At 47.6% G+C, this 22798-nt stretch overlaps 1 protein-coding gene across 1 annotated transcript in view; it reads left to right on the top strand.

Annotated features, from left to right (window-relative positions):
• The window catches only part of LOC147733976 (adenosine deaminase 2-like), a 332200-nt gene that overhangs the window by 5379 nt on the left and 304023 nt on the right, over window positions 1–22798 (top strand). The window contains exon 2 of the mRNA XM_086953605.1: window positions 18965–19190. Within this exon, the coding sequence (XP_086809731.1) occupies window positions 18965–19190 (226 nt within the window). The remainder of the gene's footprint in view (window positions 1–18964; window positions 19191–22798) is intronic.

Here is a 22798-nt window from a genome sequence, read left to right as displayed (position 1 = left end):
GTCTTTATAAATGAAGATGTTCCTTAAGATAAGCGGAGCAGGACACCCCAGTTACTTACTTCCTTTAACTGCAATTAACCTTTAAATGAATGATTGCTCATTTATTTAACATGTTTTAATGTTAGTGCTGAGTCGAGTAAACACCAACCAGTGCTGCTGTTAACCAGGGGGCCGCACCTAAAGGACAGGAGGCCTGAATGTGGCCCCTGCGCTGTACTTTGAGCATCACTGATATAGGGCTTACTACCCCTATGTGGGTGCTCAACAGCTTGTGAACATCGGTCGAGCACCACACCGTGTAGGGTGTGTGTTATCTTTGTTTTGATAGCATGTGGGATGTGTTTCCATGTCATTCGTGATGACCACCAAGGCACAATGATCGTATTAAAGGTCGCTGTGATTAGAAGTCGGATGGATGACCTGGGGCCTGATGTAGGAAGCCTAATACCGGTCGGTAACGGCCGAAATTACCGAATTTCGGCCGTTAACGGCTGGTATTAGGCTTTTCAGATGTAGGGGGCCAAATTGTAGGATTCGGTACCGAATCGGTAATTTAAGGAATCAGTAAATTACAGAATTCTTAAAATACCGATTCGGTAAATTACCGAATCCTTAATGTAGGGAGCACTCAAATGAGTGCTTTTCTCATTTCAGGATTCGTTATTTACCACCAACTACAAGTTGGTGGTAAATATCGAACACTGTGAAAAAAGCAATTTTGTGCGGTATTAGGCAATTTTGTGCTTTTTTCAACTGTGCCATGTGGAAGACATACATGCCCTTAGGGCATGTATGTGTGCCCCATGTGCACCCATGCACTATACAGGGGCGCAACAGGGTGTCAATGTGACACCCTGCCACCCTTGTAAGTCTACCCCCTATTACCGATTCAGTATTTACCGAATCGGTAATTCTCATTCATTCCTAAAGGAATACCGAATCGGTATTTACCGAATTTTACTGATTCGGTAAAATGTACAGAATCATTTGCTACATATCATTTACGGATTCCAAAATACCAAATCGGTAAAATTCAGTATTTTAGAATCGGTAAATGATATTTACCTACATCTGACCCTAAGTGTGGGAGACAGGCAGGCAGTTTATGGCTTTCAGTATGCTGTTAACTTTGAGCAGCTTTGCAGCTCTTTAGTATGTTACTGGACTAGGTTGTCCATTCTGAGATAATCTTGTTTAAAATTTGTGGTCAAGAGAAGTCATAGGTTGGAGGTAGACATGGATCAGAGATCTGCTAGAATGGCATTGTTTCTATCCTTCCATATCTAACACCTAGAGATCCAAAGGAGACGTTGCGAGGTCACTAGGTCTTCACAAGACTATACTGATTTGTTGGGAAATTTTATAAGTGCAGATACTCTTCCTTTACAAGCTATGGGGGCATGACGGTTGACACGTGTTTTCTAGTCTCTCCGTCCCACAACTTCATTAGCATTGTTAAGTGCCCTTCCTGCAAGCCTTGAATCGTCACCTTGGCCTTGTCCAGACGGTTGCTACTGGGGATCACAGAAAGAGAGGCTGCGGACCCCAGCTGATGTGGAGACGTGATCCCCTGAGTGACACCTGCGGAAGGTGACAGCTACCCTTGGCGGCAAGATTGCTACTTCCGGCCTGGGCTTAGGCACTTCTGCCCGCCCAGCTTTACACCTGAGCTCAGATTCCAGGGTGGGCCATCTTTGCAGCACATTGCACCTTACAGATACTGGGCTCCACAAGCGACCCCACCATGACTGCAAGGTGTGCCTGCTATGGGTGCTTGCCCGCCCCGGTGCCGGCCATAAGGGAATGGCTGGCCTCTAGCACTTAAAGACTGCACAAAGCCAGAGCATCCTGCAGAGGCGAGAGGGCTGTTTGCCCAAAACTGGGACATTTGCAGAAGCGATTGGGGCCGCCTGCGGCTCTACTGTTTAACCCGAGCAGGCCTTGTCAGCTTGGGTCTCAGGGGCACCTAACTCCGGGCCGACAGGCCTTAATACTGCAACCCATCGCCCACTCGTGTGGCTGCCAGCTCTTCCAGGTGCTCATTCCCAGTTGAGAACTGGGCCCCACTGAACAGGGCCCTGAATGAAAAGCCTTTGGGCCGCTCCAACGCATCTCCTGTGTCCTGTGCCCATCCACTGCTCACTGAGTATCCTCACGGCCCACACACAGAGCACTCAGCTGTATCCTGGTAGCTCACTGACCACTAATCTGTGGGTTGCCCCAACAAGGGATGACCCACCCTACTTGGCTCCTGGTCTAGGAGCAGCCGAGGTGCTGGAGGTGGTTACTGCAAGGGAGCTGGGTGCATCGCTGCTGGCTCTTGGCTTTGTTATTAATATTTACTGGTGGGGGCAGGTTGACTAACAGAGGGCCCCCTTTCCATACCCTGATCTAAAGGAGTGGGCACCAGAGGACTTCCCCTGAGATGCCTGATGTGGGCTGGCCCCACTTAGGGCACATGATACTAAGCTGCGAATCCTAGGGGGCCTTGGGATCCCGAGATTTCTGAGCACTCAGACTTCCTTCCGGTGGGCCTTTTGCTTGAAGGACTTTACCTACTCATCTTGTGGCTGGCCCGGAGCTGTGCATGAGTGGGCCTCATTCTTGGAAGTGACATAGCTCTTGCAACTTTCCTCCACCTGTACCTTGCTGGGGCATGATTTGAGGGGACCGGAAAAGGAGCTGGTGCCCTCATGCAGTAATACAGAAGGCCCTGGCTCTTTCCTGCCACTGGGGGAGAGGATTCACATCTCCTGACCTGGCTTGGGGCCTGGCCTGCTCCACTTAAATCCCTAGACGCGGTCTTCCTACAGGGCTACTTCCTATGACCCAGAGCGACCACCTGCAGACACAACATCTTGATGCACTGGGGGAAATTTAGCTGGAACTATCTGCAGGCTACACACTGCTGACAGCGGTTGAGCTGATATATTTGAATGCCCTGCCTTATTTGGCTCCCCGGTGTGAGACAAAGCAATGGCAAATTACCTGGAGCCTGAGCCAGCCTTCCCGAGGCATTGGGGGGGAGCTTGACTCACACGCACCCTCAGTAAGACCGTTGTTGGCTAGATACACATTTCTAGGTTCTTCATCATAGAGGAACACCACTATGTCATCAGCCAGCACAAAGAAGGACTGTTCCCTGAGCGACATGCTGACCAGACCTGCTGCGGGAGCGACAGGTGACAAGGCACCCGCACCTGTCAGACAATGCAGAGAGGCCGGTGACTCTGTCCTTCCTGGAAGCCTTATTTGCTTTGCTACCGGATGATCTGCAAGTGGTTAAGAAAGGTCACTCTGCTGATCTGCGCAGAGTTCGCCAGAATCTGGAGGAAGTTGGGGATGGGGTTTCTGCCCTAGAGGAACACGAGTCCGGATGCGTTGAAGAAGTGGAATGCCTACAGCAAGAAGATCACAATTTTTTTCAGCTGAAGGAGAGCAACCTGCGCAAAGCACAAGAAACTCACCCGATTCAGTTCAGAGGGCTCTGTGTGGTACCAAGACCTGGCATCCATAACCCTTCAGATGCGCAAGATTTTCGCCTTATTACTGCTCACCTGAAGGAGACTGGGATATCGTATTCGTGTGGCCACCCTTTCCAGATTATATTTAGATTCAAGAGCAAATTGTACCAAATCAGAACCCTTACAGAGGCCTACCGAGTGCTTGGAATTGCTGAACCCCTCAACAGCCAAGCAATCTCCCAGCCTCCAGGGCTACATGGCACCTAAGCCAGTGAATGGCCCGATCCAGAAACTATGGCGTTGGAGAGGCAATCGGTTCTAAAGAAAAGGCCTGGGCGTAATTCGCGGAGTTTTGCTACACAGAGTTTTGCGAAGTTCAAAGAGTGGCGGAGTGCAGTGTGAACTGCAGTTTGTGCCGGTATTCCTGCCGCTCGGCTAAAAATTCTACATGAATGGCAGCTTGCGCTCGCAAAATTACTGTTTGCGATTGCGAGCGGGGAAAAACTCCGCTGCACATCACAAAGTGGAGTTTTCTGCACTCCGTGAGCTCCGCAGAGTGCAGAGTGCAGAGTGCAGAAAACTCTGCAAACTCCGCAAACGGAGCAAAGTTCACCGCCTAGGCCTACTAAAGATGCTGTCAGGAGATGCTGACAAGCCTGAAACACCTTGAAGTCAAGGGGACTCCTGCACCACTGTTTTGTTCCCTTCCACAGGGGTTAGGATGATGACAGGGATGGGGGATGGGACGTCTTTGGGACATGCTCCGTCTCAATTGTTCCCCCTCCGCGGGTATGTTTTCCACTTTCGAGAACTTGGCTGATCATGCCCCCATCTGCCTGGTTTGTGTTCTCCTCAGTGTTGACTTTAGTGTTGACACTAAAGTCAAAACTGAGGGCCAGATGTACACAATTTGCAAGCCGTAAAATTCAGTGTACAACAATGTCTCAGACACTGTTTGCAATTCCCAATGGGGTCGCAAATTGCATGACTCATGAATATTAATGAGGCCGTCGCAATTTGGAACCCCTTTGGGAATAGCTGGCAGTCCCAGGGATGGTGGGGTCAGCAGACCACCATGTGTGGGACTGCTTTGTCAATAAAGCAGTTTTTTTTAAATGCAGCCCATTTTCCTTACAGGAAAAAGGGATGCATTAAAAAAAGAAAAATTTAACTTTTCAGTTTCATTTTTTGAGGGCTGGCAGTGGCCCCTTGCTCTTAAAAAATATGTGTGCGTTCATTCACAAAGAGGAAGGGGTCCACTGGGGACCCCTTTCCGTTTATGTTTTCTGAGAAGAGTGGTAAACTGCAAGTGTTTTGCGACCGCATTTGCGGTTGCAAAACAATCATACATTGGGTGAGGACTTGCTATTATGAAGAGACGCCCTTGGCATGCCCCTTCCTTATAGTGAATCGCTAACCCTATTTTGCGACTCGCTAGTAGGTTAGCGACTCGCAAAATAGGGTTAGTAAAATGGGCTGACCTATTTTGTGGTCTCAAAGGGTGCCGAAATCCCCTTTGCGACCGCAAATAATGGTCGTACATCTGGCCCTAAGGCCCTTAATGTTGACTGTAGGGTTGACACTAAAGTCAATACTGAGGAAACGTAAATTGTGGACTGCATGTACCATGATGCAAAAGACCCTACATTTCTAGGATATGATGTATTGTCCGGCCACAACCTTTTCATGCCCAAACTGATTTTCATGACTTCCTCTAAAATTTATCACATGTTCCTAATGTTCCTTTTTGAAAAAATTGCATTCTGGCCCATTAATTACACTTAATCCGGCCCGAGCCGGAAAGTACAGCCCGAGCCGGAGAGTACGGCCATGGTGCGCAGAGTACGGCCCAAGCTAAAGTTTCGGCCCGACTGCAGACATAAAGATACAACTCATAAATGACATCTGTGAATACCAAAAGTCGTAAAGTTAGACTTTTGTCTCAGATTGCCTTTGTGAATCGGACCCAAAAGGTTTTACTCAGTAGGACACAAAACGTATGCGTGCATTGACCATTTGCTTGCTACCCCAACACTTTTGGTCCTTGTTTCATAGGTGGACAATGTACCTCAGTCACTTTCTGACCAGGCCCCCCTCTCTTTGACCCTCCCATTAGACATCACCCAAACTCGATCTTCGAAATTACGCCTTAGAGACTCCTTGTTACAATCCCCTACTACGGTCGATTCCCTCCGAAAGACTATTATGGACTATCTCCACGATAATGACACCAGGGAGATATCCCTGGCATTGGTTTGTGAAGCCTTGAAACTGGTTCTGAGGGGAGAACTCAGCAGTCTCTGTGAAGGAGAACCGCTGACATTGGGACGAATGACAGCCCATAGAAAATTAAGTTGCAGAACTCGAGGCCATCCACAAGCGGGATGGTGCCCCCAGAATATGGTGGGAACTTAAAAAAGCACACCTCCTTCTTAAACGCCTTGACCTAGACAGGGCGGAATCCGCCATGATATGCCTTGAGCACAAATGTTTCCTCAGGAGTAACCACTGTTGGTGTATGCTAGCACATCATCTCCGTAAAAATCGTTATTCTGGAGCAGTGAAAGCGATACACTCCTGACCCTCTGCTGAGGTCTACTCAGATGCAGAGATAGCATTTGCCTTCCAGACCGTCTATGGTCGCCCTAACTTCCCTTTTGGCCGTAAAAGCTGGGGCTCTGGACCAACAAATACAAATCGAGGTGTTGATGGCGTATATCGCTTGCCTAAAGCGGATGAAAGTCAATAAAGTCTTTTGCCATGATGTAGACCTCCTGCTTGACCGTCTCTACAACTCCTTTGTCAATTCCAGCTCCCTCACTTACTCCATGTTGGCGGCTGCTATTTTGGTTATTCCAAAGCTGGGCAATGATCCGGCCCTCTGCTGGTCATATAGACCCATCTCACTGTTTAATATAGACACCAAGTTGTTCACTGGTATCTTGGTGCTCTGTCTTAACCCATGCTGGGCATGATAGAGCCCGACCAGTCTGGATTTATAACAGTGCGCCAATGCAGTGATAACATCAAATGCCTTCTGCACCTCTTAGATAAAATCCATAGGTCACAGAAGGAAGCACTGCTCCATTCTATTGATGCAGAGATGGCATTTGATTGTGTTCACTGGCCCTATCTTTTTGAGACTCTGCAGAAATACGGCCTTGACGACAAATTCTGCAGATGTTCAGATGTGTCTATAGTGCCCCAAGCATCAGTGAGGGTCAACAGTCTCCCATCCCCTACCTTTCCTATACTACGTGGCATGTGCCACCTTTCCTATACTATGTGGCATGTGCCTTGTCCCCTCTTCTTTTTGCTCTGTACATGGAGTCTTTAGCGCAATGGCTAAGAGAAAACCTGGCCATCTCTGGTATTCTCTTTGGAGGAGACCAGCACCTCATCATCCTTGACACTGATTATGTCATTCTGTTGATTACTGACCCGATATCCTCGCTTCCTGCGCAGTCAAAGACTTCCAGATCTTCGGGGAGTCCTTGGAATGCAAAGTAAACTTGCAGAAATACCAGAATTTGAACCTCTAGTCACTCCTCCTCACAAAAGTGCCCTACACTCCAGATTTCACTTAGAGAGGGTGCAGGACTCCTGCCATACTTGGGCATTTAGCTGGCTCGAGCCCCCACAGGACTCTCGCTTCCAATTATTGCACTCTTACCTCTCAGGTATACAGGATTCTGTCCATGTGGAGCCAACTTCACCTCTCTTGGGGCCATATGTAGGAGGCCAAATACCGGTTGGTAACGGCCGATTTCGGCCGTTACCGACCGGTATTTGGAGTTTCAGATGTGGGGGGCCAAAATATATCCGAATCTGTAAATTTACCAAATCGGTAATTTTACCAATTCTGTAAATTACCGATTCAGTAAATTTACAGATTCGGTAATATGGGATGTAGGTGGCACTGAAAACAGTGCCACAGGCCCTAAATAATTCGTTAGTTACCATCAAATTCTATTTGATGGTAAATAACAAATTCCTGTGTACATGCACATCTGTGCATGTACACCTGTGCCATGTGGCACACATACATACATACATGTATGTGTGTCACATGGCACACAATCCTGAATCCAGGGTGCAACAGGGTGTCAAAGTGACACCCTGTCCCCCTTGTAAAATCGGTAATTTTACAGAATCTGTATTTACCGATTCGGTAATTGCCATTGGTTCCTATGGGCCTCAAGGCCCATAGGAATCAATGGCAATTTCTGAATCGGTAAATACCGATTTGGTAATTACAAAATGTTACCGATTTGGTAAGTATTTCGGTAAAAATACCTACATAGCATTTACCGATTTGTAAATACCGAACCGGTAAAATTCGGTATTTACGAATCGGTAAATGCCATTTACCTACATATGGCCCTTGGATGGGTAAGATAGCTGCAGTTAAAGTGAACATTCTTCTGCATGTAATCTACCTGTTCCAGACACTGCCGCTGACCCCACCCCATCCAATGCCCTCCTTCTCTTTCAATTGGACATTAATTCTTGTGGGATGGCTGCAGACCTCGCCTTCACTAACAGCTGCTTTAACGCAAGAAACGTAATGGAGGGCAGCTGGTTCGTTTGGTACTCCGCTACTATCAATCTGCGCAACTTCAATTTTTGGTGAACTGCCTGCTCTCTGAAAAACATTGGTCCTTCATGGATCAAGCAGTGACCGGTTCCAACATATGGAAAGAAGCCTGGTTACCACTTAAGCATAGGGTTTTGGGCCTCTACTCTTTGCCAGTAATGGTCTCTATGCTCAAGGTGTGGGACTCAGTAGGGTTCATGGCAGGTCTCACGACTTTCTCCTTCGTGATGACTCTAATCCTAGCCATACAGACTTCGTCCCGGGGAAAGAATCAGAGATGTTTCGGTGATGGCATGATGGGTCTGCAAACGCATAGGATGCCTCATTGATCAATGCGGGCTTATACTCTTTGACCAGTTTGTAGCCGATTACACTTTGGCATACTCAGACCAAATTCAATATTTGCAGTTGCAACACTGGGTGATGGCTTAGGAGAAATGGCAAGAGGCAGGGCAACCCATGACACCTTTGAGAAGTGGATACTTCTTAAAGCTGACAATAAACACCTCAAACGTGAATTATATGCCTTCCTGAGCAGGGAGGTTTGCCCGGAAAGGTCCAAGGGGCAGACATAATGGGAGGCGGAATTGGGAAGAGTCCTCACTGCCAAAGAATGGGAGGGTATTTTCTACAGGGAATGCCACACAGCGCATAACATGATCAGTACCGATACTGCTTATAAAGTTGTCTCTTATTAGTGTCTGACTCTTGTGCGACTCCACAAATGGAACACAGGGTGCTTGAAGAATTGCTGGCAGGGATGTGGGGATATATGGCATTGTCCAAAACTCACTTGGTACTGGGATCAAGTACTAACCAACATCGACTCTACTTTTAATACTTCCATCCCAAGGTTCCCAGCATACACTATTCTTGGACTCCCAGCCGCCCTGACCTATCATCTATTCTCCACCCTTGGGGAGGCAAATGGCACTAGCGTAGGGGGTTACGTAGCAGGTGATTCTATCACTTTGGGGTACCAATAAGATTCCCGACCATACCTACTGGCTACACAAGCTGCAGTTCATCTTGAGGATGGAGAAAATGTCCTTGTCGGTGGACCCAAGTTGCACCACCTATCCTGATAAATGGGCACCTTTTGTACAAATTCTTTCCTCAGAGCTTCGAGAGCTGACTTGCCCAAACTACCTACGACAGCGCCGCTTGATCTCCTATGAGACCCCTACTACAGATTAGGTATTATCAGGTACTCTGATGCCTCACCACCTTTCTTAGCGCTAAGAGTAAGGTCAGCACCATCAAACATAGGTATTATGGAGGAGTGGGGGTTGTTTGATGGGTTGTGGTTTCTTTAAATTGCCTTATTTACGCTGCCGGCCCGAGGGCTGTCCCTCAGAACCTGGGTATTGGTAATACAGTCTACAATAGATTCTGCAGGATAAACTAATTGCTTAGTATTCAATAAATGATACATCACAAAAGAAATAAATTATGTAAACAAAGTCTAATCATTGCTCCTTAGACACCAAACGGAACACACCAAAGATACTTATTTATTTTTTCATTTGTATTATTTACTCCTTTGGTATATGGCTGTCACCGATACAAGTTCAACAACATAAAACATAAATAATGTCACTTTCGTGAGTCAAGTGACATGACATGAAAAGTTGGCGTGAGTGAAATATACAAGACATATGGATTACAAGCATATGTACATCGTAAACTACTGCAGGTCTGTCCTTTTACAGTTTATCTCACATGTTCTCGCCGCACCCATAACAAATTCCTTTTGCTGATATTGGTGTGAGGAGACTAATAGACCTGAACTAAATCAAATGCGTCGACGTTTCAACCCAGGTGTATGCGCAATTCAACAAGAGTTTCAGCGGGTCTTCCTCAGGACTGAAAACAGAAGAGTACACAGCCAGATCCAGGGACGGTAAGTCTGCCCGTAGGGGAAATATTGCTTGAGTAAAAACAGGGACGACATCAAACAGCTACAGTTACACAGCTTAATTGTAATGCATGGAAGCCAGTGATGGTCAGTCCAAAAAATACACTTATCCGATTTCCATTCGAAGTCACAAATGTGTTTGAGTTAAAGAAGTGTTCTTATTAAAGGTTCCACCACCCGGTTGGAATCTTCACTTTGGTGAAGCAGTAAATGCAATTCTTCCTCCGCGAGAACATGTGAGATAAACTGTACAGGGACAGAACTGCAGTCATTTATATGATGTACATATGCTTGTAATCCGTAGGTCTTGTATATTTCACTCACTTTATTTGCAGGGGAAGCATCACACTAGGGGGAGAGAAAGAAAACACATGCATTCTCATGGCGTGTTGAAAGCAAAAGAAATGGAAAGGGGCGACCACTCGGTCCCCCTGAACGTATGGTAGGGTGCCTAGATCCCCCCGGGAAACCATTTTGGGCGGGAGGCGTGTCTCGGCTGGTATGCCCGAAGCGGCGTAGCCGGGGCGCGCCTTTTCCCGCCCAAGAGGGGTTGTCCTAGACACCTACACCATTGGCCACGCCCCGTAGGCGGATTGGAGGAGGGTCCACGCCCTCCCGAGGAAGAATAAAAGGAGCAACGATCCAAGGAAGCATCCTCTTGTTCCTGTGCTTGGAAGCTGCACCTCCTCGTTGCACGTGAGCCCGAGACGGAACAAGGAGCCAATTTTGAGAACTTGTAATTTTTGTGTTTCTCTTTTCAGTGCTTACGAACTTTGGATCCAGGACCTTCGGTCGACTATCCGTGAAATTATGCCTGGCAAAAAGGTCGGAAAGAAGGTTGGGACCGAACAAATGCTTCGTATGCTGGTGAAGAACATGGCGACCATGAAGAAGCAGATGGCGGCAATGAATAGTACGGGCAGACCGAAGAAAGTCATCGGACCAGCATTGCCGGGAGTAGTCCCTGCCGGGAGAGGTAAAAGGGCCAGGAATAGGGCAACAGGGGCTGAGGCCCCGGTTCCCGAGTCACCTCCGGCGAGCCCGGTCAGTCCAGTGGAGGCCCCGGTTCCGATTCCGGACGCGGGACAGCCGATCCCTGTTGTAATTACACCTGTGAACGAGGGGGATATGCCTCCTGAATTGGCCGCTCAGTTAGCGGCGTGGTTAGGCAAGAACAACGAGGGTGCCATGGCACCGGGGGACACGGCCGAGGAGGCCAGATTAATAATGAAGCAGTTGCGGCAATCGAGAGATGCTGCAAAGGCACCTTGTCCTTTTGTTTCCCCTCAGGTTCCCGCGGAACAGCCGGCTTCGGGCGTTGGAACAGCAGCAGCAACAAGTGCAGCTACTGATTCGGGTAAGCAGCCGTTGCCAATGGCGAGGGAGGGGTCGTTACCCTCAAGGAGGGAAAAGGTGGTCCAACATATTCCGATGGCCACGAAGGAAATGATATGGGCTGATAAATATGTGAACATGTTTTCGCTGTTGACCGATCACTATGAGATAGAGCACGTTAAAAATCAGAAAGAGTTGTTGCATCCGAGGGTATGGCGAGCAAAGATGGCGGGTTTCAGAGTTAATGAGACAATCGCTAATTGGGCCAGGGCTTTTGGAATGTTCACTGCAATCACGGGGGAACGTAGGCCCGAAGTGTTACAGGAACTGGCTTGTTACCAGACACGTATAATGGAATTTTATGAAACGTATGAAGGTAATCAATGGTTGGGTTATGATAACAAATTTCGTAAGGCCAAGCAGCACGACTCATCCCTGACGTGGGATTGTCTCGACTCCATTTCCTGGCAGAAACAGGTTATGCCAAACATGACAAAGCCGTCTTCGTTTGGCGGGAATGGGGTGGAGCCTTCCCGCCATTATTTGGCGGCGCCCTTTCGAGCGGGCGCCAGCAGTGATCAGCTCACAAAGAGTAATGGGAACTCGGGTAAGAGAGGGGTCTGTTGGAGCTTCAACAGAGGCAAGTGCACTAGGCCTCATGGGACATGCAAGTTCAGGCACGAGTGTGCAGGGTGCGGACAGTCTTCACACCCCGAGAGTTCGTGCAGAGCCAAAAATGGCGATACAGGGGGTAGAGGAGGCGCCAAACAGGTCTAATATCGGCCGAGGGGCACCGCTACCTACTCCCATCGACATCATGGCAATGAACCCTTGGCTGAACGAATACCCTGATCATGTCTCCGCCGGGGTGTTGCGAGACGGTTTCTCATATGGTTTCCGCATCCCGGCGGGGGATTTTCGGGGGGAAACACAGTGTAAGAACCAACTGTCGGTTCAACAAAATACGGCGGTAGTACAGGCAAAGGAGGTGGCCCGAGGTCGGGTCGCGGGACCATATGTGAACCCGCCAGTTCTTAACTTTGTTTGTTCACCGTTGGGAGTAGTCCCCAAGAAGGACCCAGGTGAGTTTAGGCTAATCCATAATTTGTCCGCTCCTAGGGGTCTTTCGGTGAACGATGCGATTGACCCAGGAGTTTGTTCGGTACAGTATGCATCCTTCGATGAGGCCGTTGCTATGTTGAATCGCCTGGGGCCCGGAGCGCTGATGGCTAAATCTGATATCGAGTCAGCGTTCCGGTTACTCCTGGTACACCCACAGGATCAGCGTCTCTTAGGTTTTGTGTTTCAAGGACGCTACTACATGGATAAATGTATGCCAATGGGTTGCTCCATCTCTTGTGCGTATTTTGAAAAGTTCAGTAGTTTTTTACAATGGGCGTTCACCAGAGCCACAGGCTTTACGCAGGTTATGCATTACCTTGATGATTTTCTGTTTCTGGGGGCGGCGGGGGACACGGAATGTGCACAGGCTTTGAGGGAATTTTGTGATCTCATGAGACGATTTGGCGTGCCACTGGCACCAGGCAAGACAGTGGGGCCGTCTACTTCACTCGAGTTTCTTGGTATTGAGCTCGATTCTGAAGAAGGGTGCTTCCGTTTGCCCAAGGAGAAGGTAATGAAATTTAAGGCCTCGCTCGAAATATGTATTGGCGAGAAAAAAGTAACTCTACATCAGTTGCAGCAGGCTGTGGGTCAGCTTAACTTTTCCCTTAGAGTGATACCGATGGCCCGCCCCTTTTCTCGCTCTATCGCACAAGCCATGGTTGGCCTTAAGGAAGGGCATCACCGCACAAGACTGTCAGCAGAGGTTCGCCAGGATATGCGCATATGGTTGGCATTTATGGAGGATTTCAACGGTCGTGTCGTGTGGAGCAAGCCACCAGTTTCCTCCGAGGAACTGGGGTTGTGGACCGACTCGGCAGGGAGTGTGGGTTTTGGCGCCATCTTTGGTAATCAATGGTCGGCACGAACATGGCCGGCATGGTGGCACGATAGTGGGCTCACAGGTAACATTGGGTTCCTTGAGCTGTTCCCCATTCTAGTGGCCTTGAAGACATGGCCAGAGGGGTTTCGTGATCGCACAGTGGTGTTCTGGTCGGATAATATGACCGTGGTTGAATGTGTCAATAATCAGGCAGCACGCTGCAAATGGATCTTGAGATTACTGAAAGAAATTGTCCTGCTGTGTATGAGACTAAACGTCCACTTTAGAGCAAGACACGTGCCTGGGGTATTGAACCAGGTGGCTGATGCACTTTCTCGTTCCCACATGCAGGCCTTCCGGGGCTATCTGCCTTCAGCGGACTTGGTTGCGGCACCATTTCCCAAAGTTCTCTGGTCTCTCGGTGCCCCGGATTACAAAACCTCGTGGGAGAGAGTCTAGCACCCAGGACAAGGAAGGCATATGAAGGAGCGTTCCGTTCCTATTGGGCATTTTTGGGTCCAGCTAGGGGGGAGCATTGGGGGCAGGAAGAGTATGTCCTGAAATTTCTGGTATCATTACATCAGGCAGGCCGATCAGTGGCAACAGCCAATAGGCACTGAGCCGCCATTGCATTCATGGCGCAGGCTCATGGCATTCAGGACCCCACAGCGTCCTTTCTCGTAAAGAAGGCGCTGCGTGGGTGGCAACGCCTTGAGGGTCGTAGAGTGGACGAGAGGCGCCCGATAGGGCTAGCAAGGTTGTCCCTGTTATTGTCCGTACTCCCTGCGACATGTTCATCTCAGTCAGAGACAGTGCTGTTCCGGGCCGCTTTTGCATTAGCATTCCATGGGGCTATGCGGGTAAGCGAACTGGTAGCGAGGAACAAGCAGGATACGGGGGGAGGTCTGTGTCGAGAACACATTCAGATCAAGGGTGATACGATGGTAGTCACTATAGCGAGGTCCAAAACCGATCAGGGAGCGATCGGGGACAGTGTGGTTGTTCAGCGCCTGCTAGGGTCCCCCATGTGCCCAGTGAAATGCGTGGAGGATTATTTAGCGCAGAGGGCGGCATCATGGGGGGTAAGCTTGCTGAGACATACCGACGCCACTCCACTGACCAGGTTTCAGTTTCAGCGGGTGTTGACAATGGCAATCGCTGCAGGGGGCTTGAACCCGGGCGATTTTGGGACCCACTCCTTCCGGATAGGGGCTGCTACAGAGGCTACAGCCAGGGGTCTGAGTGTGGAAAAAGTGAAACAGTTGGGGCGTTGGTCCTCGAATTGTTATAAAAGGTATGTGCGGTTGCACATGTTGTGAAGCTAATGTCATGTACTCACGCTTCTTCATTCTGTTTAGTTTACAGTTTCGCGAGCAGGCTTTGCGGGGCGGACTGTGCAGTTGACCCGACACCTGGGGACCAGCGGTCAAAGATCACCGGCTGAGGGAAGAGTGGTGTGGGTCGTTGGCCACTCATACGTGAGGCGCGCCGCAGACGTATTCAAAGCAGGTGACATGATTCACGTGGCTGGGGAATACGGGTACAGGGTGACCTTCCACGGAAGGGGCGGGCTCTGTATTGACCAGTTTCAAAGTTTTATGGAGGGACTGTTAGGGCGGACGAGGTCACCGCCATCTGTAATCATAGTGCATCTTGGGGGCAATGATTTGGTGACCATTGGTCGACGAGTACTTCTCGAGTAAATTTTATCCGCAGTGAGTTGGTTGGCGAGAAGGGTTCCGGGGTGCACGATTGCATGGTCACACATGATTCCTCGGAAGGTGTGGCGGGGGGCCCTCTCTGTGTCGGCTTTGAATCAGTCGGTAAAGAAAGTTAATAACAAACTGGGTAGGTTGTTTCGTACAGAAAAATTGCATTGTATTCCACATGGATGAATCCGGGGGGACCATATGTATCTGGAGGATGGGGTCCATTTGTCCCGGGAGGGAAATGTCTTACTCATAGGAGACTTCATAGCTTGGTTAAAGAGTTTGTGTAGCCATGACCTTTAGTAGGAGTTTTGTGGGGGGTCCGGATAGCCGGTCAACTATCCGGCCTGTAGGGGAAGGTCATGATCGGTGAGCAGTAATTGGAAGATCCCTAGAGGTGGATCCCATTATGGATGGGAGCGCCCGGGGGGAGGCGGCCATTGGCCCCTCACACGGGGAGGCGGTACCCTCTAAGGATGGGGCCGCCGAAAGGGAAGGCGGTCATAGGCCCCTTCCTGGGGAGGAGGGGCTACGGGCCCCTCCTGGGAATTTCCCGGGGCCAGGACATCCGCGACGGCGGATGTGGTAAGCAGTGTGGGGTGGGAGGGGGGTCTACGCTACCTTCTAGACACCTCACACGAGTCCTCGGACGACCACTAAGATGGCGTCGAGTAAATATGGGGCCCCCGCTAAGACAAGGGAAATTGGAAGTTGGCACAGAGGTACAGTCCTCTGTGCGCCCGCCCCTCACAAGTGAGGGGGGAGTTCTGGTATTAGGGATCTGACAGCGGTTACGACCTTGCCGTTGGCCCGTAATGTTAGGATGTACAATTTGAATTTTGAGAAATGCATTTACAGGATGTTTTAGAATCGGCTAGGAGAACCTTTGTATTAGAGATGTGTTAAGGTTAGCCAATAAACATCGTAATGTGTAAATGAAATTGTACATGATATGAAACTGTTAATTTAATGTTTTAATTTTGTTTCATATTTTAATAAATACGGCCGGGAGGGTAACTCCCTCCCGCCTTCCAAAAGTTCAAGAACCGTTTCCGTCTTCCCATTCTTGGGGATTGTGTTGGGAGGGGGTGATGGGTATCCCGGCCATATGGAAAGGGGCGACCACTCGGTCCCCCCGAACGTATGGTAGGGTGCCCAGATCCCCCCGGGAAACCATTTTGGGCGGGAGGCGTGTCTCGGCTGGTATGCCCGAAGCGGCGTAGCCGGGGCGCGCCTTTTCCCGCCCAAGAGGGGTTGTCCTAGACACCTACACCGTTGGCCACGCCCCGTAGGCGGATTGGAGGAGGGTCCACGCCCTCCCGAGGAAGAATAAAAGGAGCAACGATCCAAGGAAGCATCCTCTTGTTCCTGTGCTTGGAAGCTGCACCTCCTCGTTGCACGTGAGCCCGAGACGGAACAAGGAGCCAATTTTGACCCACCCACCAGCCCCTGATGGCAGCGATTAGTATTGCAATAAAGTCGGTTAACGCGGATATTATCTCTTTTTCAGGTTGTTTCTAATAAAGTTGGGATTGTTTGATATGACAATAAAATGGTTGCTCTTTTAGCATGTACTTAGGCGAAGTATCGCAGCTGAGTTGAAAAAGGTGTTATTGCGTAGATAAAAGTTTATACTTTGAAATGCCCAGTATAAATGTTTATTCCGTCCTCTTTAGTTTAAAAAATGTCGTATTTATTTTTTGGTCGGGCGGTAAGGTCATGATCGGTGAGCAGTAATTGGAAGATCCCTAGAGGTGGGGCGCCACCCATTATGGATGGGAGCGCCCGGGGGGAGGCGGCCATTGGCCCCTCACACGGGGAGGCGGTACCCTCTAAGGATGGGGCCGCCGAAAGGGAAGGCGGTCATAGGCCCCTCCCTGGGGAGGAGGGGCTATGGGCCCCTCCTGGGAATTTCCCGGGGCCAGGACATCCGCGACGGCGGATGTGGTAAGCAGTGTGGGGTGGGAGGGGGGTCTACGCTACCTTCTAGACACCTCACACGAGTCCTCGGACGACCACTAAGATGGCGTCGAGTAAATATGGGGCCCCCGCTAAGACAAGGGAAATTGGAAGTTGGCACAGAGGTACAGTCCTCTGTGCGCCCGCCCCTCACAAGTGAGGGGGGAGTTCTGGTATTAGGGATCTGACACCGGTTACGACCTTGCCGTTGGCCCGTAATGTTAGGATGTACAATTTGAATTTTGAGAAATGCATTTACAGGATGTTTTAGAATCGGCTAGGAGAACCTTTGTATTAGAGATGTGTTAAGGTTAGCCAATAAACATCGTAATGTGTAAATGAAATTGTACATGATATGAAACTGTTAATTTAATGTTTTAATTGTGTTTCATATTTTAATAAATACGGCCGGGAGGGTAACTCCCTCCCGCCTTCCAAAAGTTCAAGAACCGTTTCCGTCTTCCCATTCTTGGGGATTGTGTTGGGAGGGGGTGACGGGTATCCCGGCCATACAAGCATTGGCAAAGCCAATAGATCTAGTGTTGGCCACCAGACTTTTGGCTTTTTCGATGCTTCATTTTTTGGCTTTGTTAATGCCTGTTTTGTTTTATCATGGTTTTTGCAAAACATTATTGTTGGGGAAGATGTTGGTTCCTCATAAATCTTAAAAGCATTGCTAAAAGCAAAAAAAAAATGTTTTTGGTCCCAAAATCCACACATTGCCATAGTAGTCCCTAGCACTTAAATGTACTACTTTGTGAGTGGATGTGTTCCTGTGAAAGGGCAGTGTGCCAAAACTAACAGTGAAGTTAACCAAAGGCTAATGTGGGCTGGCCCGTTGTCCTCCACTGTATGCTTCAGTGAGCTTACTTTTAGTAAAATCAAACAGTTTTGGCTAATGCTAGACCTAAAAAGTAGTTCCGTGAATGTGAGCAGTGGAATGATACAAATCATCCAATCAAAAGAAAGGAAAATAAGATATGGGTCAGGGGAGAGACAAACACAAGGCAGAGAAGGAAAGCCTTTGAATAAGAAGCCAGCAAATGAGACTGACATGAAAGCCAATCAATGGTAAGCAATGGGTTATCCCAAACCCCACTGTAAATGTTGGGTTGTCCACAATATGTCTTTTCGACAACTGACAGCTAAAACCTAACTTCAGGCAGGACCCAAAAAGGATAAGAATTTAAATTGGCATTCAGGTATGGGTTATAAATAGGATAAAGCCTGGGCTTAAAAATAGGAATAGGGTTAGAGTAAGGCTAACTGTTCCATTGAGCATAAGGAATAGCCTTTGGATAAAGGTTAAGGTAAGTGTAAGAGTAAAAGTTTTCTCCATTATGGATTGATCATTATTTAAAACATAAAGTGAAATAAAACAAATTATCACTATAATTTCTTCTTTTTGTATTCATTATTCTGTTTCATCATTTTGCCATTTGTCCCGTTTTACTATTCTGTTACCATTGCAGTCCTTCATATTTCAGTCGTGGAGAGGGACGGACTGGAATGCTCATTCTCTGGCAAACAGGCGCACAGCTTTGCTGAGCGTGAGGTTGGGGTAGTTGCAGAACCATGCAGAGATACTCATTGAGAGCTCTCGTGCTTAGATTCCAACAGTCCAACAGAAGTCTGATCTCAAAAACCTACAACCTTTCAAGTGGATACTACAAATATTCTGTAAGGCTACGAAAATCCATACGGACGGCTGGGAGAAAATGAGTTAGGTTTTGTAACGAGAGTAGATGGACCATGCCTGATATCAGTTTGTGGTCAAAGCTACTCTTGTATATCTCTAACAAAGATCCTCGTGCCACTGAAAAATACCTTTTTTATGGATTAGCAAGGACTACCTATACCTACTGCATTTCTAACATGGATCACAAGCAATTATTTTGTGTCATATGTTAAAATGTAATAAAGTTGAGTAATACAAATATTGTATCATTGCAGATTTAAGATTTACTTCTTGCAACCTCAGGTTTTGGGCTGTAGCCAGCATCTCATTCCATGTCTACCTTTTTGTTTCACTTGCAGGAGCAGCTTTGCACTTGCATAGTTCTGCCATTCTGAACGTCAAGTGGCTGGTGAAGAAGGCATCATACTTTCCCAATTGTTACATTTGCTTCAGAAATGAGGGTGTGGTCCAGTTCAAGTTTTCGAAACCTCACTCAGTGGGCCCACCACCGCCTAACTGTTCAGACTGGGTGTTGCTTCAGAGCTACCGGAAGCAGCTGAGTGATGTTGAGGCGTTCGACAACAGGTGGGCAGTTAAGGGGATATTTCTCTGGAAATTGGTGTTAGCTTTGCAACTGAATTATCTCTGAGGAGTAACTGAGGCTTAGTAATCATTCTGTAATGTGAGTTGTGTTTAGGAGACTCCTGGTATACTTCTCTACTTCTGGTTCTATCTGTGAGTCTTTTTCTGCTTCATTTGTCTCAGGAGTGGGGTTTCAAACTGCTGCAGGACACAGAATACCATAGCTAAATATATGATTTGCCTCATCTGTAGTTTTCAGGAGACAGCATCTTTGTGTAACATGACAATTTGGGTAATAGCGTTGTAGCGGCGAGGGATTTATAAAGCATACTCGACCTTTAGTGCTCAGTGTCTTATTCAAGACAATATTTATTTACTAAATGCTTAAAAGTGGTACAATATAACCCCTTACCTAAGAGCTCTTTCAGAGCCAGACATTTTATAATTTGCATATTGGAGTTCTGAGCATTTAGCAGTCAGTGAGTATGCAGTAAATGGAGGTCCATAGTTTTTTGGGTCTCTCTTTGCTGATGACATCACAGTTGTGCATTTTGCTAATCTCTCTACACTGTGAATGAGAATACTATTTGGGTAAGGATGTTTAACTTCTGTGTCAGAGTAACATTTTCTCTCTCCTAGAAATTGGGTCATATCAAATACTTTCAATGGCCTGGACTCAGCCCACACCCCACCCCCACCCCCATACTACAAGTGAACAGGGCAGCCTTTTTGAGAACAAGTGCTTGACACTGCTATTCTCAAGTTCCTCAGCTACATGATGGCTTTAATGAAGCTAAAATGAGATATGTTTGGTATCAAACATCTGGTATTATTAAACCCCTAATGATATAAGTGATGGATTTATTAATACATGTGTCCAGCGAGCACTTTAGAGGTGCCCCTGAAAACCTATTGACCACAAGTAAACTGGCTGACTTGTGCAGACAGCTTTCCAGCACAGACAGGTTTATGGCCCCCTGCTGGTGAGAGCCTGCACTTGCAGACTGCCTCTAAAAGTAAATTCTCACACTTGGTATGTACAGACCCTATAAATCCTTAGGGGCAGATTTATAAGTCCCTTGCGCCACTTTTGCGTCACTTTCCCCATGTTAAATGTGACGCAAAAGTGGTGCAAGGGGCTTGTAAATCTGCCCCTTACTATATAATAGGGCTAGGGATTTAAACTACCTATAAGCCCCTAATATGTAATAGGGTATGGAGGTTTAGAAGTACAGCAGATTTCCAGCACTTGCATGTTTGCAATGCTGACTGCCTACTGTCAGTTTGAAGGCAGTCTGGCTTTGTAGACTGCCTTTAAATGTAAATTGTGTTCAAACTCGACTTTGGTAGTATGGGCACTTAAAAAGCTATGATATACCTTGTTTTTACATATTAGGTACCCCACAGTCTCCCCTAGGTGTCCCAGGGGTGGGTCATGTAACTATAAGCACAGGCCCTGTACAAATCCTAACTTTACAACTTTCGGTATTCACAAAAGGCATTTAGTAGTAGTAAAGTTAGGATCCCTAACTTTACTACTACTAAATGCCTTTTGTCAATACTGAAAGTCATAAAGTTAGGATTTTATCTCAGTTTAGTAGTAGTAAAGTTAGGAGTCCTAACTTCACTACTACTAAATGCCTTCTGTGAATACCAAAAGTAGTAAGTTTAGGATTTTATCTCAGATTAGTTCAGTGAATTGGCCCCTTAGGATTGAGCATGAGACTAATTTACTGAGACCTTTACTGGACCCTATACCGTGTTAGTGGACTTATTACTAGTGGTAGGTGCATTCTTACCACTACCAATAACCCACTTTCTTACAGTTATGCCTACTTTCCACATTAAATGGTCCTATAGAGAGTGTAGACACCCTAAAGGTAGATAGCCCATTGGCTACTACCTGTCACTCCCCTTAAGGCCCCCAGATTGAGTATTTAGGAGGCTACCCTGATGCCAGGAACTCAGATTTGATGGAACTAGAAGAAGAAGACAAAGAGGAGCTGCGAGACAACAAGAACTGAAGTCTGCTGTGGATTTTTGTCACATAACCCTGCCTGCTTTCACCAGTCCTGAAAGTTGTGATGGAGTGACTCGTACTGCAGCTGAGCAACTATTAAGAACCCCTGTAGACCCCCAGCCCTATGCACATTTCCAACAATCTCACTTGGAGTAGAGGAACTACTCTCTTAAAGTCCACAGGTACCGAAGTAGCAAAGTTCGGTTCACCGAGTTACAACTCCCCGGCCAGCCCGATGCAGAAGCCTCCCCCCAGAAAGAAGCAGCTGTGCTCCTGAAGGTCAAATCTGTCCCCACCCCCTTTCAAGTGAAAAGGCACCAGGACCAACCGGAGCTGTACAGGACCAATACCTGTGGTACCAGACCATTTGCAGCAGCCAAGGCCTGTTTAAGTCCAGGAGGGACTCTAACAGCATCAATACTGCACAGCCTTTAAGGGATGTCAGCACTGTAAAGACCCACCTCCAGAGTGGCTCAGCAGTTCTGATTTTTGCACCTTCATCCAAAGAGACCAATGACCGCAAGGCCCTAGAATGCACAGAGTCCAGCTGACCTTTCGACTCTGCACCTAAGCGTCCCAGCCCAGTTATTGATGAACCGGCTGTACCTCTTGTTTCCAGGTCAGTGTGGGACTTGACACCCCTGTTGGGGGCTCCTGGACCTGTCCCCAAGTCCCCCTCTTCAGCCTTTTCCTAGGTGCCCACCCTTCTTTCCACCGGCGTAGCGATCACAGCTACCAACCCAACCAGCATCTTCTGCACCCCGATTCACCAGGGCAGGTAACGAGTAACTGTTGGTGGTACTTTCAACCTTGGCCACCTACGACCCTAAGTTCCAAAGGACTCCCCTAGAAACCAACCGTAAATAACTGTATTCAGCATATGCCTTTTCGCTTATAGGGAAGCATTGCTGCACAAAGTAAGCATTTTACTTACCTGTAAAAATCAATACTGAAAAAGGAATTACTTGATAACAAAGCTCTTGGTATCAAAATGTACATATTTACATTATTTTTCTAAATAGGTCTCAGGTTTATTTTTGCGTATGTGTCTCGTTTATTGCCTCTGTGAGTACAACAAATGCTTACAGTACCCTCTGATAAGCCTAAACTGCTCAGACACACAACCGCAAACGAGAGCATTTAGTGTTATCATTTTGCCTTTAAACTAATAAGGGCTGCCTGGACTCTTTACATAGTGTACTTCCTGCAGGCTGTACAACTCATTGAATGCCCTCTTTTCTGTTAAGGGTTACCCTCCCTAATTACAGATGAACAAGGTGGTTGAGGCAGATTCATTTGATTTGGAAGATACAGCTAAAGTGCCAGTTGATACATCTAGTTCTTGGTAGCCTGCATACCTGTTGTATTGTAACAATATCTAAAACTTATAAGATACTACCATTTAGATCTATGAGGTTCAAAGAAAGCTATTGAAAATTCATGGTATACTTATTTGTAGAAAAGCCTCTCTGACCGCACCCGCTTTCATTTGATTTTGCTAGTAGTTTGTTATTAGTCTTTCTAAAACACTACATGCCACTGAAAAGCAACTAGGACACCTCTGTATGTGTGCTTTGTTGATTTTAAGCGG

Source organism: Lissotriton vulgaris, chromosome 1_2 (assembly GCF_964263255.1).
Source record: "Lissotriton vulgaris chromosome 1_2, aLisVul1.2, whole genome shotgun sequence".
Lineage (NCBI taxonomy): Eukaryota > Metazoa > Chordata > Amphibia > Caudata > Salamandridae > Lissotriton > Lissotriton vulgaris.
This window is presented reverse-complemented; position numbering and strand designations above follow the sequence as displayed.